Source organism: Corvus kubaryi, unplaced genomic scaffold (genome assembly GCF_017639235.1).
Source record: "Corvus kubaryi isolate FWS band 111438036 unplaced genomic scaffold, C.kubaryi_AGA036_p1.0 37394, whole genome shotgun sequence".
Classification (NCBI taxonomy): domain Eukaryota; kingdom Metazoa; phylum Chordata; class Aves; order Passeriformes; family Corvidae; genus Corvus; species Corvus kubaryi.
This window is the reverse complement of record NW_024581133.1, coordinates 3,178,677-3,195,802: the sequence shown is the minus strand read 5'-3', so window position 1 is coordinate 3,195,802 and position 17,126 is coordinate 3,178,677. Positions and strand designations below refer to the sequence as shown.

Genomic DNA, 17,126 nt, shown 5'->3' with positions numbered 1-17,126 from the left:
CTTGCAGTGTTGCTTACCCCATTTTCTTCTAGCGCTGCCAAGGGTTTATTAATGCTGTTGACAAACTTGTTGACATGCTCAAAGTGCTTTGTCATTTCTGTTGCTAAGACCATGTCAATAATGACTTGGCGAAGGGTTCGATACTCATTCCTGTTCAAAGAAGGAAACAATTAAGAATGCTGGCTGGTTCACAAAGGGCTGGTTGCTAAAACAAGTCTAACAAAAATGCTACAGACCATTCCTGTTGGAGAGAGGTGCTGGGGAAGAAAGAGCAGTAATAAAGGCTTGGGCAGCTGCATCTGTGTTAGATGGAGTACCTTTGGTGTGTAGAGACATATATGCTCCAGCCATGACTGGTTCTCTAGGAGAAACAGTGCCAGAGCTGGGCAGAAGCAGAGGCACCAGCTGCTTAGGAGGCTGCCAGGACATGCCACACCCACAGGTTCCCAAGGCTTTTAGCACAGACACTCAGCAGTGGCTCACTCTCCAGTCAAATTTTCAGTATTTTCAATATTCAAGCAATATTTTTCTGCTGTATCTTGTGAGGACCAAGGCAATGGTCACATCCTTGCCCTAAATGCTTCTCTGAGGCTGCAATAGCAACAGGTCCTTCATTATCCTGACCACCTCAACAGGGTAGTTAATTTTTGACTGATGCTCTGTGGCTCTTTCTTTCTTTGTTCCCTACGTTCAATGACACAAAGTAACTCTGCTAGACTTGCTCACATTAAGATTTACACTAAGTTTCCTAGGGTCTGCCTTTTTATCCACAGGAGAAACTGACACTGGGGAATTACTCGGAAGTCTTTGCAAAGGAGGCCGAAGCACTCTTCTCTTTCAGAAGCAAATTTCACATGGGCCATGGACAGTTATCCCCAAGGCACTGCCCTCCTCTAGGATGCTTGTTTATCTTATGTTACACAGAGGGACGTGAGAAGTGTTAGTGGGCACACAAGGAGCCTGGGGGTTAAGCTTACCTCTCCATGTTTTTGAATATATTGCATTTGCCATCCCGGGTGGTGAGCTGGAAAGCCAGGGCAGCATGATGGCTCTCCAGCACCGCCGTGTCGTTGTAGAGAATTGCGAGCTCGCTGCCAGCATTGCACAGGAAGGAGTTTGTTCTTCCTGGGTGATCCACGTCATGGACTGTGGCAGCAATGAGCGCGGCAACCTCATCAATCGGATCCAGAGTTTGCTGAAAATAGAAGGGTGCTTAGTTTTCCTGGCAGACTCATTAGAAACCCTATTCTGTCCATAAGATTGAGCCAAGTTGCTGAGGAATAAAAGCCAAAACTCTGGAGATCAGTAAAGGTCATATGTTCTACACAGAGCAATGGAAAATTCATTATAAGCTTCATTGAACATTGCGTGACTTTTTTGGCCATTTTGTACCTCTTAAATTTTGCCTTAACCACACCTTTGTCACAGTACATCAAATTAAACAAATGTAAAGTAATAAATTAGTTTGTGTTTTCTAGCAACACTGAAACCACCTTCACTTGGAGTTAAGGTACTCGGCTTGGAAAAACGACCAATACTGCTAAAAATTATTCTATTACCACCAGACCCCTTAATTTCCTTTGGCAATTTAATGTGTCCTCATCACGTTCCACTTACGTGCTGCCTAGGTTTACAATTTGAAAGGAATGTTATCCATACATCCAGTTTTTCAGTAACAGTGTCCTGGGGTTACAGCTAAAGCATATTCTATGAAGAATATTTGGTGTTTTGCATCCATGGATAAATTACACGATGTGTTCTATGCTTTCTGTGTCATATTCTGATTCTGGTAGCATGCTGCACTCCATGCTTTATGTCTACTTGCAATGGGCATTGCTTTATGTCTATTTTTATCTATCCTGTCATGAAATACAAAACTCTTTTGACTCTTAAGGTTTTGCACTTAAGTTTTAATACTTTATTAATAGCATAAAGGAGAAAAAGAACTAAGCATCTCAGAAATATTTCGCATACATTGGGAAACTAGCCTTTGTGCTGTGTTTATACTGGCATTTGTGAAGGACCACAGATACAAAACAATTATATTAAAAATTTTAATAAAATGAAAGAGACACAAGAGCAGAAATATTCCCCTTTGAATCTGGGAGCAGGGCAGATAATTTTCATTCCAATTAGCTTTAATTTGAGGTCCAAATTCTCTACGGGCCCTCTACCACCATTCAGAATAGTTACACTTGCTAGATGAAAAGACAAACCCTACCCTACTTTACACCTCCTGAAATGATACAATGACTTGGCTTTCCAGGAGCGAGGATATTACTCACTGAGGACTGTCAAGAGAGTCTTGTGCAGAACAAGAGAAGGCAAATAATTATTTCTGCTCTAGTTCACAGCAAGCACTGTCTGAAATACTCTCTGCTGCGTGTTAGCTTCTTCCTCCTTTCTTTCAGCTGCTGCTCATGGGATTCTACTTTTGTGGTATGAAGTTAGGAGAGAGATTTGAGAACAGGCTCTCCTCAGAGGGGTACACTGACCAGTGTTCAGTCTGGCTGAGAAAGACCTGTGCAAGTGGGAAATGGCCAGAAACTTGAGAATACCCAACGTGTAGGACCACAGCAGTCTACCTGACACTTACTTCACAGGGATTTACAGCACTTTTACACCCAACAAGTCAAGGATTCTAACTTTGCTATCTTAACTCCCACGGCACAGAAGTGGAAATGATTCTGAGAATATGGCTTCAATTTGGGAGCCAGAAAATTTTCCTAGGCAAGTTAGAACTGAGTTCAAATGACAAAAAAAAAAAAAAAAAAAAAGTATTCTCAGCATGAATTTCAGTGGCAGAATTGGGCTGTGTTTAGATTAAGTTGAACTCTGGGCAACCCAAAAGCAGCTGGGCTCTAACTTTGAAGAGATAAAGAGAGAATTTTGAACTTTGATTCTGCTCCTTCTGCTGCTGCAACTATTTTTCTCTTCCTATGCCTACAGAGTAACAGAAATAACATTCTGGAAAAAGAGGAGGCAGTCATGCTTCTGTGGTGTTGAAATGGATCCAGATCTTGTCTGTTTTTCATAGATATTCTTGGGAAGACCAGCTAAACCCTCTGGCAAATCAGGGGCTGAAAAAAATCCAGTGATGTTCTATCCCCACTTGGCATATAGTATTTGTAAATCAGCCTCTGGAGAGCACACTAATGAGCTGCAGCTCCGAGTCAAGGGAATTACTACAGTTTAATGAGCTGTCAGAAGCGTGTTTACAGTCACTAGTTTCTCAGCCAGGTGCCCATCACTGGCACTATCCATAGGCAGGCCAGTTCAGAATTTCTCCCCAAGAATGTGACTCAGAAGTATGTCCTACCACTCTAATGCACACACACCAAGCACTGCTTTACTCCCCTTCTCCAGTCTGGGCATGTCAGAGCAAAAGTTGCTCTGATTTATTCTGGTTGTCAGTGGCTCTAATACCCCGGTGGGTGTTACGGTACTGACAAGTAATTTTCTTCAATACTCTCCTCCAATGCACTCTCTACAAGTCTCAGGGCATCTTGTCCAGTGGGTGATATACCCTGCTTTATGGCCTATACTGTCCTGGGAGTCCTTTGCAAAATGACCATCACGAGACATAGGAGATGGTGATTTATCCCATTAAACCTGTATCTGGCATGTACCAGCACAAAAGTAATTGTGTCATTAGCTCACCTATCTGAGAAGGTTTAACTATATGAAGTAGTTTCCCTTGAAAAGAAGGCTTTCTTATTCTCCCATCAAGAATTGTTCAATTCTGTAATACTAGTATCCATCCTTCTACATATACTGAAAGAGAGATCCCAGAATTCATGTAAAGCAGCCCAGTTCTTTGGCCTCAGAGTTACCAAACTGGTTGGCACTAGACAGACATTTGGCTTTTGAATCTGTTTCTGAGAGATCCTTCTTTGATTGCATCCATACTTCCCACCTACACTGTTGCTTATACAGAGTGTGGACTCACCTTCACTCTTTCTTTAGACAAGAAGTAAGCAGTAGCATGCAGCACATCTGCTGAATGAGTAGAATTATGGTAGGAATTGGAGGAATGGTAGTTAGCCTCAATAACTTGTAACCATGACCTCAGAGTGGATTCTGAGCAGTTTAGGAATTCACAGATTCCAAAGCGAGCAAATATTTTGAGACCCAGATAAACCAAAGGCCTGTGGAGAAAAATAAACAGAAAGTTTTAAAACAAATGCAGCTGAAAGAACATGACATAGCATAAACAGTATGAATCCATGCAGCATTTTTAGCTAATGACATGTAAAATGATGTACAAGGACTCGTTACAGCATTACTGTGTCATATACCAGAACTCCAACATACATAAAGTCAACTCTCCCTAATCCCCCCCATGTCAGACAAAGGTGTCTCCAACTTTTCTCTGTCAGGGAACTGTAATGCACTAATTAATTCATTATCCTGGCTTGATTACCATATGTCTCTATTAGCATCCCGTGGGATTAATTTACTCTTTTTTCTTTTCTTCTTGGCTTCTATTTCGTGAGTTCTTTTACTCAGAGTTTGAATTAAAATGTAGGAGACCAGGAATTCCTTCGGACTTCATTGTTTATTATATTTTATCTATAACACAGCTGCACAGAGTGTGCCTCCAAGTTAGCAAGGTAGAAAATGGCTGTGAGTTCCAACTTCCAAGGCTTTTTAAGGTTTAAATTATCCAACCAAGTAACTTGTTTTTATTTATAATCCAATAACTAGCTGTTCATGACCTGCAGTGAGGGATTTTCAGCCCAATAGTCAGAACCCCTAGATCTGAGAAGAAGAAGGAAAAAGGAGAAAGGAAAAAGAAGATCCACACCCAAAACCCTCCATATTGTTGCCTGTATCCCCTAAACCTAATTTTTCTACACCTCTACATATTCCACCCAGTGATATAACTTTAATTACACAGCAACAACCTCAGTGTTATCACACAATTTAGGGAGCCTTTCCCAGGGTTTCGGATCAAATACAGTGTGCTTCTGAGGATCACTGCTTGTCTTGTCAGCACTGAAAGGCTGAAATTCTCAGAACCCAGGGATCCAACATGTCTGCTTGGACTTAAGGCAATACTAATAATATATTCATACTTGTGAGTCATTGAAAATCACTTTAATTCTCTGAACAAGTGAACTGCCATTATTTAAACACAGTAGGAAGCAATCATAATTATACTACTTTTAATAAGAGTACATGCAACGAAGTACTTCCTTTGTCCCTCTGTGGTCCCTCCAGATCAGTAAGAACAGAGCAACTTACCTGGTGATCTCATGCATGTTGGCTGGGATAATTAATTAAGTTACTACAATGTACCCATTAAATGTTGTAAACCACACAGACTGACTGTATTTTTATGTTCTTCTTTTTAATTACCTATCTGTATCACTTCATTAGAAATCAAAATGCAGCAAAGAATGAAAACCAGCAAGTGGATGTAAATACCTTCATTTAAAATAAAATAATTTTAAAGAAGAATAAAACCCTAGGGGGTTTTGCACCTTTTTGGCTCATAAAACCATGGTATAAAAATGAAGTGTATATATGTTAACTAAGTGCCTGACATCTTTCTTAGGCTTTGGTTTTGAACACCTTTCAAAGCTCTTACAGATCTGGGATTTTGACAAAGGGTTTAAGATAGTCAATTCATTGCAGGATCTGGCCTCCAAATTAGTGTCTCACAAAAGCTTTTACTTAAGACAAAGCATGATACATGAAACTAGACCCAAAAGGGGAACTTTTGATAAGAATCAGAAAACAAAACCAAGGACTTAAACAGAAAGATCAATTTACAGTCTTGGGGGAGCCTTTGCTGCTAATGAAGCACAGTCTATCAAAACTGCTGATCTGCTTTGGAAAACTTCTGGGATGGAAATTGGTATGCCCTGCTTTTTACCAGTAAATATTCTTCAGTTAAGCTTATACATATAATGTAGCCTGCCAAGATTTTAGAATAAAGACCTTCCTCTAATCCCAGAGATAGGCAATGGGAATTCTGCAGAAAAGCTGTATTGGAACTGTTCAGGAATAAAACCTACCCAATCAAATGGGAAGAAAATAAAACCTGATCTGTATCAACTGATCAAATCAAGACCAGCATGTTGACTCTGTGTGCGGTTTGTCATAATAAGAATTTGAATCCCCACAAGAAAATAATTTGATTTGTACAACTTTTCTATTTTTGAGTAAAGGAAGGCTTTAAAAAATACGCTGTATTGTCATTATATCATACCAAAGATATATAATCTTCACTTACATCCACTGGGAATTTGCAGGAAATAATGTATGATGTAACAGAAGATATTTAAGATGCATACACAACTAGAAATGACAATGAGAAAATTTCAAGCATCAGAAACTGGAAATAAAATTAATTCCATTTTAAAAGCACAGGTAGAGAACTTAAGGATCTGGTTACAGAATGACATTTAAGTCGCTTTTCAGCAACTTCAGTTTATGAGCTCTTGTGTTTACTGACCTTTTATGGGTGGCAGCCTCAAGTTCAAAGATATCAAAATCCCACTGTTCCTCATTTTCCATTGCCTGTGTTATCCGAGGGGGGATGTCATTGAGGGAGATCGGAGAGCTCAGACTGCCAGCGACCTGATGAGTCTCTTTTGAGGAATACAGTTATTACTAGATGTATTAATTAACAGTATATCAAGCAGCATATTTAATAGTGAGACACAATTTTACTGATTGACCATGCTTTCTCTTCTGTAGTAACACCCAGCAACTCTTGTTTCTATAAAGCTCAGTAATGCTGCAGAAAAATGCTTACAGATAAAAAACCCCCAACACAAAAAATGCACATAAAAAAGAACATCTAATCACATTTCCCCTGTTTCTTAAATTTTTGCACATGTTCTAGTATCTCAGTAGCTGCCAAATTAAAACTTACGTTTTGCTGACAATATGTATTCATTCCCTGATAATCTTCGTAAACCATCCTGTTAAATAAAAGTTGCAAGTTAAATGCAGGGCATTGCACAAAAGGTCTAGGAGATGATGACTCCAAATAGCAGCACAACAACTTCAGAGAAGCCTGACTGCAACCTGTCACAGTCATCAGAGCCGCCTCTCCCTTATTTGTCTGTACTGTTGAGATTGGCCTGTTTTACATACAGCTCCTAAGAGATGAGAAACTGCAGGCTAGGGGATACAATATGGACTCAGACAGGTAAAAACTCAAGTTTCTCAGGTGCAGACGGAGGTCTGGAATTGCAGCCTCACATCTGTCTTTGTCTGGACAACATGCACACAAGTTGTGGGTCTTTGAGTGCCACAAAGCAGACACGGTGCGTCCACGCACTTCCCACCAACAAGCAAAGGTGGGTGGTGGGAGGAAGTGGATGGAGATATTCCCCTGCTCTCCTGCCCTGGTATTAGCAGATCCAGACACCTCAGCAGCAGAAGAATCTCATGGCTGCAGGGGAAGAAATTACTCTGAGGCTTCCTTTCCATCACACAGAACGTACAGTTGTTTATTCTTCAGTTCAGTGCCTCCTAGGCTTAATTCTGGCATGATGCCCAGATGTGAACACTGAGATGATGGATTAAAACTAACAGAATTATGTATTTAATATTTACTTTTCGTTTTATAATTCTAAATGCTGTGGCCCAAATCCTGCTTGCTCTTTTGAGGTTACAGCTGTTAGCTCATGTTTAGCCCATGATGTAAAAAAACAGTGCTTAAAAAAAAAATTTCTGAATGCACTTTACTAAAAATGTTATTCACACCAAGTATAGCAGAAGTAAATGTGGATCCTGTAGCTGAACATGGAATATCTGCTCTTAAAAGAACTGTTACATCAAATTTTTATTTTCACATTTGTAAGTAAATGAGTCTGAAGTTTTGTGATTTAAAATGAAAGGGAGTACAACAGTGGCTGCTCAATAGAAATATTTAGGACACCAGATGCCGCCTATCATTTAGAATCAAAGATCAGTTCTTTAAGAGTTGAAATAGCAGGTGTAATTGTATCTGGTAAATCTATCTTTGAACTCCAAATGCCCTTCCTGCTTGAGAGTTCAAATCCAATAATGTATTACTTGTCCCCTTCTCAGACATAACTTCTGAACACAAATGGAACAATACGATTCTGTTTTCTGCAGACCATTTGAGGGTAAAATGTTTCTCTCTGATAACTTTAAAACTCACACCATGCCATATGCTCTGAAATGAATTTTCTCAGCTTTTCTTACTGCTCCATGAAAGAGCCTTTGGTTTATTTTAAGTAAGGATTTTATATTTTGCAACATTGTTATCTTCATGTTTGGGGACCAAATACAATCGGAACAGAAATGCATGTGAGAATCAACAATCGACAAAAAGGAGAAAACAGTTGAGTTTATGGACTCTTATGTATTCAGCAGGAGAAAAGACTCTCACTTTGAGACTAATGATTGTATGTATCAATATCCTTCCTCTATTTTTCTAGTTAAGGTAACAATAAATTTTGTCTACTCAGTTAGTAAATACAATCCAGTATGAACCATCCAGGTCTTCTCCTGGAATTCTTGGAGTCTCCCATATGTTTCTCCCCATTAGATATTTGCTGTGGTATTTCAAAAGGCAAAAATACACATAAACTATTTGAAGATTCTGATAGACACTACAAAGGCATCACGATAGCTCCAACATGAAATTATAATAGCCCAGAGACATCTCTGAAAAGCTCACATCTTGTGAGCCTTTTTGCATCTAACACACTGTAAATTTTTTTCCTGACATAGCCTTTCACATGCAACCTACAGACTAATGAGAACACATATCCTTAAGGCACAGGTAACATTCATCTAAACTCATCTTGTTACCATCAGGAGGGTCAGACTCTGGGCTCTGAAGGTCTGGGTTCAGTTCTTGCTTCGCTACGTGCCCTTTGTTCAGCTTTAGGTACCATGATACAGGTACAAATATAATCCAAGAAACAGCAACAGAAATATGTATTTTGCATTCTTTTGAAAACACGTTCTTTTGGTAGACTGAAAAGCCCCCCCAAAACATGTCATTCTAGTCTTAATAAATGCAAGTATCTGGTTCTCTTTCTTTCCTCCTCTCCCATCTATACCTTACTCAAATGAATCATATTGAAAAAAAAAAGAACTGTTTTTACTTTCCATTTCTAGCTAAACTAATGTTTTAATGGGGCTGGTCAATTTTCTTCCCATTTTCAGAGCTACATTATTCAAGTAGAGGGGGGGAAAGTCTACAAAAAGAGGTGTGCAGTTTTTCCTGAAAATCTGGCATTGTAGAGGCAGAGCTCGTGGCAGATGATAAAGATCAAGTAACTGGGAAAATCAGGCAGAGAACATTAATCAAGAGCTGTTTGTGGCAGTAAGTACTTACTGTCATTAACCCTCCAACAAGGTCACTTGTATGTGGATCCTCATCTTTTGTCCCCAGTTGTGGAGAGTACAGTTCAGTGGTTCTTAAAATCTCCAAAGCCCGGTCTAAAGCTTCTGCAACTGGCATGGGACTGCTCTCTTGTGCAGCATTGATGATGTTTATTACCTAATGTAGCATTAGACATATTGTGAACTTAGAAGTGATTTAAAAAAAACACACACACTCATTAATTACTATGGGAAACTCAGGAAAATAACAAGATCTAAAACTTTAATCTGCATGGAGGAAAATCAAAATGAAAGGGATATTACTGAAACACTGATGTTTGCTACCGACTCTGGGAATAAGATCATGGCTCTAAAGACAGCAATCTTATTAATGAGTTTCCCCTCCAAGGCACAGCCTCAAAATGTCTCTGAATGGATTTAATGTAACTTTCTCTCACTTGCCTCTCTCGATTTATTAAAGAGCTGATTTTTGACAAATCCTTGAATGGTTTCAGAAAGCAGTTGACAATCCATAAGTAAGAAGGAGGAACTCCAGTCCCTCCTTCTTAAAAAGGATCACAGGATGGCTGACCCCATGGATGGCACTCTACCAAGCAGGTCTGGGAGATCTTTGCTCAGAGTTATCTGGCTTTTTGGAGCTACAGCAGTGGGCAGGTGGAACAGGGGAAGGGGTTGCAGCAGAGGCTGGTGCTGCCTGGGTGCTGCCCTGGAGCCTTGTGCTGTGACCATACCTTGGTGATGGGTGCCTCGATAGTCATGGAATGGACCCTGGCCATGGAGGAGCGGCGCCGCTGGGAGCTGCCTGTGTGCAAAACAGAGCAGGATTTGTACAAGGCCCGACAGGAGGATGCAGCCAGGAACTCCTGAGGCCTTTTCTGCACTGCTTACCCTGCTGTGCCTTTCAGAGGCAATCTATTGCAGAATGCATACACATGCTTGTGATGCTGGGGACACGCAAATGCAAAGAGATGCTGGCTGAACCACTGATGTCCCTGATTCGAGGTAAGTGGCTGTGACAGCCTGGCAAAATCAGGGCTTTGCTTTTTTATTTAAACTAATTAAAATATTCAGTTACAAACTCAGTTAAAAGACTACACAGATGTGTGTGTATAAACTGGCAGGCACAGGTAGGTAACCACTGAATTTAGATTATTACAGGATGTATCTACTCTTGCTGCCTGATGCAATATGACAAGTCATAATGAGTCAGCTTCCAAGCTGAGGTAAATCACTGAAGCTCTTTTGAAGTGGGTACCTATCCCACATAAAAACAGCAGAGGTTCTGGCCTATTATTCATTGGAAATTTAAAAACAAATGTTTTATATTGGTTAGCAATTTTGGTTCTGCAGAGGAAAGGTCAAGATGAGACTTTTCTGGATATTGTGCTACCTATAAAATGCAGACAAATCTCTGTTACTCATTGTGCTGAGCTGTTCTTAAGAGGAAGAATCAGTGCTATTTTTGCTATACTGGAGCACGGCTGTATTCTCACTGCCACAGACATGCTTCACTAGTGTATGCTGCCTAGGCTGTGATGAGGTATGGTTTAACAAAAGCATGTAAGTATCAGCAACAGTTTTGAGTATGTGACTAATCTATCAAGTTCGGGGTGATCTAACAGAGAAAAATACAGTAAGAAAACAAACTGAGAAAAAAATCATAATATATTTATCAAGAGAAGAGGTAAGAAATGTAGTAATTTGTGTATTGGGTTTGCATGACAACTCCAACTCAGCCAGACCCAACACAGTGAGTTGTTTCACATACCATCACTCCCTCGTGATGTTGTGGATCTGACATCCAGGGATCCCTTCCTCATGTCTTTGTGTCTGCAAGTCTGAGTATCTGTGAAGAAAAGGATATTGCATAATGACACAAAGTTTTGACTAAGATGTGTGTTAAGGGAACTGAAGCTCAGAAAAGCCTGGCAGCAGCTGAGTGACACTGACCTCAATGCTTCAGTAGATGAGAGCTGATGAAAGTGCCTTTTAAAGCTCTTGCCCTATTACACTGCCCTGAACCCAGCCAAGTTCTCAGGCAGAACATGCCTAAATGTCTGTGCAGAAGGAAACAGTGTGGAGGGAAAAGCTCCTCTCTTGCCACTGTGACACAATTGCAGTTGTGAACACAGCTTGTGCAGCACACCTGAGTTCACTCAAGTAACCACTGCCACCAAGAACTGGGTAGGCTGAAGCAGAGCACATGCCAACAAACCAGGCAGGGTGTCCCAGGTTCCTTACGGACTCCAAGATTCAGCCTGTGCTAAGACTACACCTAACAAGTACCTACAGCGTGGATGCCAAGGATGTCCTCACTGAGGGTGAATGGCAGTGTTGGCCATCCTCATTTCCACCCACATGCAAATTCCCCACAGTGCAGACACAGGTGCTACAGAGCAGCCACAGCAACACGATGACATGACAGCATCCTTCTCATTTCTAATTCTGCCACAGGGATCCAGCACCTACAGCTGAACTGTGGCACTGACTCCAGCAATACCACCATACCAACTTGGGGCCCTGTGACTGTGATTTCAAAGGTGGGTTGCTTTATGTCACCTCTAAAATAAGTGAGGCAGGTAGACAAGGGGCTTGTATTTACTTTCCTGCCTTTTGGGTTGGATTCCCAGCTTATCACTAGGCAAACAGGACTGTTCTGTGAAACTGTGTTTTTAGTCAAATCACTGACAGTGAGTGGCCTTTATTCTCTCCCCAGGCATGTCCTCCACTTATTGGGACAGAAGAGATGTGTCGTACCTGTCTGAGATTCAGCCTGAATACATTCACATGTCTTCTCCACCTGAAATTCAGCATGAGAAATCCAGTTATTCAGAACTTTGCCATTATTTTGGAATACTTAGGGCTCAAACTAAAGTGAGCATTGCACTATTTTCACTTACCTTATTGTTGTCATTGCACAGTCTACTAATTGACACATAGTGTCTAATCTTTCTGTAGGCAAAAAACAGTGTTGTTAATTCCCATCCAAACCTCAGCTCTAATTCAGTGCTGACACTTGGGTGCTCCAGAGGCTCGATTTGGGGACTAAGTGGAAGTTGCACAAAAACCTAGACATGCTTGAATTTTTGCCTGTGATCAAAGCACACAGTGACCTCATCACGTAGCAACCTTTGGCAACAGCCACGAAAGGAGCATGGAAAAGTGAGCATGGAAGGACATGGTACAGGTGCCCAGTGAAACAGGACACGGGTCCTGGTGGTACCAACGCAATGCACAGGAAGACAGGAGGGTGCACTTGCACTTCAGGGTAGAATTAGAAAGTCAGAGTCACAAGTGAGCACATCTGCATCTTTGGCTCCTTTTGGGGGAGAATTAGGAGTATTTCACTTTCCCTGCTGGCAGCATGTAAAGTTGATTTTGCCCCAAGGAATTAAGTGCAGAGGTCTGAGGCACCCTTCCTTGCATAAGCTTCCATTATACTCAGTAGCAGGATAACCCAATATCTGCTGAAAGCAACTGAACTCTAAACTGAGCCTTCATTCAGACACAAATCATGGCTTTAGCTTTCATACTTACCCTCCCTGTCCAATGACAGGTAGGATCTTCACATTTTGTTGTATGCTATCTCCATTTTTCTTTTTCGCATAGTACATTCCTTGCCATTCCTGAAAAAATAATTCAAGTGGAAGGAAGTTCAGCTAAAACACAAAGAGAAGCTGTAGCTTCATACCTTCTTTCACTGAAAGCTGTCTCACAATACAGAACCAGGCAGGACTGGCTAAACTGTGCTCAAACCCTCACATTTCTCCCCTGTAAGTAACCTACTGGTCATTGTGTTGCTGCCAATGCACAGAGAACTTCCAGAGGGGCAGCCTGGGAATACTCTGATGGCAACAGCTGGACCTCAGGAGCTGTGGGAATCAGAACCACACATTCTCTTCCCCATCCTACCTCAGTGGTGTTGCAGCTCATTTTGGGGAGACCTAGCAAGGAGCCCCGTAAAAGCAGGAGCTCAGACCAGCCTCTGCCTGGAGCAGAGTCCCCCCGGGGCTGCAGGTGTGGGTTCCCCCAGGGATCCGGGACAGGAAGGTCACTGCAAAGCTGTTACACTGCCCTGATCACCTTCCCTGCTGGATGCACTCTCTCCTGCATGCTTGGGATGTCTTATCACTGGCGAACATTGAATATATCTGTGACTAAAAGTGCTTTGATATCCCAGCACATTTACTTTCCATACTGTCAGTTCACTATGAAAAAGCAGCAGAGATTTAATCTGGTTTTTTTTTTTAAAGCAGAAGAGAGCCCAGCAGAATAGCTCCTGGATTCTGCCTCCCCTCTAAAAGCACTCTGGTTTTGGGATTGCCTATGTGTTTCCATCCCTAGAAGAGCTGTTGGTGGTCTCTTTTAGCAGATGCATATTTTGAGCTGGGCCTTTACTAAATACCATGTGATTAATGAATAATTGAATCCATCTTGCACATTCACTTAACACAAACTGCTTGTGCCAATTGCTGTATTTCCATTGAGTTCAACAAACTTTAGATCAGATCTTAAATATTGTGTGCCTCTACAAGGCACACAATACATATTTATTTATGTGGGACTGACAGATTTCACAGTCAAGCAGGCTAGAGCACAGGTACAGAGAGAATAGTTTTACATTTATGTAGATGGAGCCAGCAAATAAAGACTCCAGCCCACAGAGAACTGCATGGTGACAGGCTGTACAGAAAAAAATATGAAAGGCTTTTCTGAGGATCTGTCAGAAGAGAATTGTGCGTAACAAACTGTGTAGTGAGCATAATGTCTTCTGTGAGCTGCTTGAGGAATACAAATAAAGATAAAGCAAGCACCGCAAAATTCAATGCTCTCATAATTAAAACTATGCATATCAATAGTTTCCTGACAACCAGGATGAGGTAGAGATGAGTAATTGATCTCTAACTCAGGTAATAAACCCAGGATGTGCACAAAGGGGTGAAGCTACAGATTGGATAATTCCCTCATTGAAATCACATCCTTTTCAAGGCAGGTTATTCACTAATGTGCTCTTCTTAGTCAACAGATCGATTTTTCAACTTGTGAATTTCTAAAACCTGTTAAACTGTGGCAGGAAATGTGTGAGGGAAAAGGTCAGCACAATTCTGAGAAACAGGAGGTCCAAGCCAAACTCCTGCTGGTAGGTAAAGTTCTCCCAGGGATGTTACTTAAATGTATTTTAAGAACACCATATGCTCTCTCCCAGAGCCTCTGTCAGCAATCCAACAGAAAAGAGCTATTCCCAAGACGTGCTGTCAGTCAAGCCCATGGTTATGTCTCCACTGGAGCCACACAAGCACCATGACCAGTCCCTGCTGTGGGCAGTGCTGGGATCAAACAAGAGCAAACACCATGCACAGCAAACCCCAGAGTGCCGCCCCTCACAGTGAATCAATGCTGAGGTTTCAAACTCCATGAAGAAGGCCAAGGCACACATCTATCCACTGAGCACTCACACAGGCACAGTAAGGAACCCCCCAGTTCAGCCTTCCTTTTAGACTGGGACTTCTTGCACTAGACAGCAAAGTTCAGCAAACTGCTTGTAGAAAGCAGAGCAAACCAAAATAAACACGGGACCTCGCGAACACGATCTCCCAGAACCGAAGGCTGAGTTAGGAAGGTGCTGTCATAGACCTTCATCACAGAGTGTGATTGCTCTCCCACCCTCTCTGGAAAGACCTTGTGTGAAAAACTTGCAAACAGTTCCCAAGCAGCAGGAGGAACTGCATGTCTTGTCTGCTTTATCAGTAGCTATTCATCTCACTTCAGAAAAAACCAAACTAAGAGCTTCGTGTCAAACTGCGGAGATCAGACGCAGCAAGAATTCTAGTCAGAATTGCACATTTCATCTTAATGGATGCAATCTGAATCAGGAAACAGAAGAATGAAGAAAAGCACAACATTTTTTTAACTCCTCAAGTATGGATAGATGGATGTTTCAATAACATTGGCTTCTGGCAAATTACAGGCAGCTGTAGGAACAAAAAATTAACTTCCAGAGATAAGGTTTTTACTAAGAGAAACAACATCCTGACCCAAGAATTCCTATGTATCATGCAATTATCAATTTTTGAGTATAACACCTATGAAGTTCTGTTTGAATATACTGAACTTGCTCACAGCACTAGAGGTGAAATGCTGCAAGGCTCCATCTTCCTGAATTCCATTTAAAGGCATGAGATAAATTTCATGCAGCTCAGATTTTTCCAAAGACCAGAAAAACTTGCTTTCTATTATTTTTATTACTATGTTAGTATGGTACCAGGTTTGTTCAAAACAGAGCAGTCAAACAGGACAGGAGAGTATCACAACAGCAGTTTCCTTTTGTTGATATGCTGTAACCTACAGTAGCCAATATATGGCCTATTGTAGTGTAGTCTTTTAAATTTAGGATATAAAGAAATCACAAGCCTGAAAACTATACACAGACCATGTCAGAATGATCCAGGTATCTCAGGCACCTCTGAAAATGCTGTAGCATCTTGACCCAAATGATCTCAAAACTTCAAGTATTTCAAAGGTTGTTCCTCACAGTTAACATCTACTTGCAAATGCTTCCGGTAATAATTTAATTGGCAATTCATTTTTATATTAATATATAAATGTAAGGTTGCATAGATTACATATATGAAATGTTCCAAGGGGAAACACAAAACACCTGCAAACAGCTGAAGCTGTCCCAGACAGAGAGGTTTAAGTAGGTAGTATTTCATTAGCCCTCACTGTTCAACTCACACAGTTGGGAGTAAAATTAGTACAAGGAAGGAGTTGAATTAGGTTTAAATTTCTATTGTTCACAGAGTGAAATATATTTCTGTTACTAATGAAATTTTTATCAGCCCATTTGAAAATTTATCACTTCATATCTTGATGGTGTGGATTTAAGGCCTGACCTATCTAATGTATTTGAATTAGAACTTAATAAACACTCCCTCCTAACATCAGCTCTGTATTGCACACATTTACCAAAATAACTTCAGTCAGGCAACAGAGGTGTGAAGCACCATAATCCAAACTATTGTCTGTGGCTGGGATCTCTTCCAACAGGCCAACACACGTGGAAATGAGCGACACATTCTCCTCGAAATGCACGTGGAATCTGCACCCAGCTTTTGTCGCTGTGTCAGCACCCTGACCTACAGAGCATGACTCACCACAGCTTTGCATCTGTGCTTGTGCATCCCTGTGTGCCATGATTCACTTTGGCATCTCCCTGCTCTGTGCCATGTCGTGCTGCTTCCCACGCAGAGTCCCAATGACCCAACCAGCTCTCCTGACCCCCAGCCTGGGCCTTGGCACATCACCAAACACACCCATTCCCAAAGCTCTCTGTGCAACCTCCACGATCTCTTCCTACAGGGCACTGTGTCACATTCAGTGACATCAGAAACCAGCTCATCTCTGTGCAATGAGCATTTCTAATGGAAATCCATTAGACAGCTCCCATGCCATTAGGGAATTAAACAGATTGGCAGCTGGCAGCTGACACTGCCTATCACTTTCAAGTGATATTGCAAATGTCTCCTTGGTATTTTTACAGTCTGAACTTGCAAATCAGCTTCCACATTTCTTGGTGAAATACTTCAATATGGTACTTTTCTCATTTACATGGCACCAGATAACATGTGCATCCATCTCATTTTTCTTCGGTACTCCCACACCATTTGCTACAAACAGCATAAATTATATAGAAATGCAGAAAGTCACTTATTTTTGCAAAACAAGTACCTCTACCAAGCAAGAAGAGAGAAAGAAGCCCTGAAAAAAACGAACGTTTTTTTACT

General features: G+C 41.2%; 1 protein-coding gene across 6 annotated transcripts in view; it reads right to left on the bottom strand.

The window, feature by feature from the left end:
* Positions 1 to 17,126, bottom strand: part of PDE8A (phosphodiesterase 8A) — a 154,842-nt gene that overhangs the window by 18,376 nt on the left and 119,340 nt on the right. For all 6 annotated transcript variants that reach the window (XM_042039290.1, XM_042039288.1, XM_042039292.1 and 3 more), the window contains 11 exons: positions 12,880 to 12,968; positions 12,243 to 12,294; positions 12,100 to 12,142; positions 11,111 to 11,188; positions 10,074 to 10,144; positions 9,335 to 9,499; positions 6,887 to 6,935; positions 6,464 to 6,599; positions 3,950 to 4,148; positions 978 to 1,195; positions 18 to 150 (listed from right to left, as the gene is read on the bottom strand). In XM_042039290.1, the coding sequence (XP_041895224.1) occupies positions 18 to 150; positions 978 to 1,195; positions 3,950 to 4,148; positions 6,464 to 6,599; positions 6,887 to 6,935; positions 9,335 to 9,499; positions 10,074 to 10,144; positions 11,111 to 11,188; positions 12,100 to 12,142; positions 12,243 to 12,294; positions 12,880 to 12,968 (1,233 nt within the window). The remainder of the gene's footprint in view (positions 1 to 17; positions 151 to 977; positions 1,196 to 3,949; positions 4,149 to 6,463; positions 6,600 to 6,886; positions 6,936 to 9,334; positions 9,500 to 10,073; positions 10,145 to 11,110; positions 11,189 to 12,099; positions 12,143 to 12,242; positions 12,295 to 12,879; positions 12,969 to 17,126) is intronic.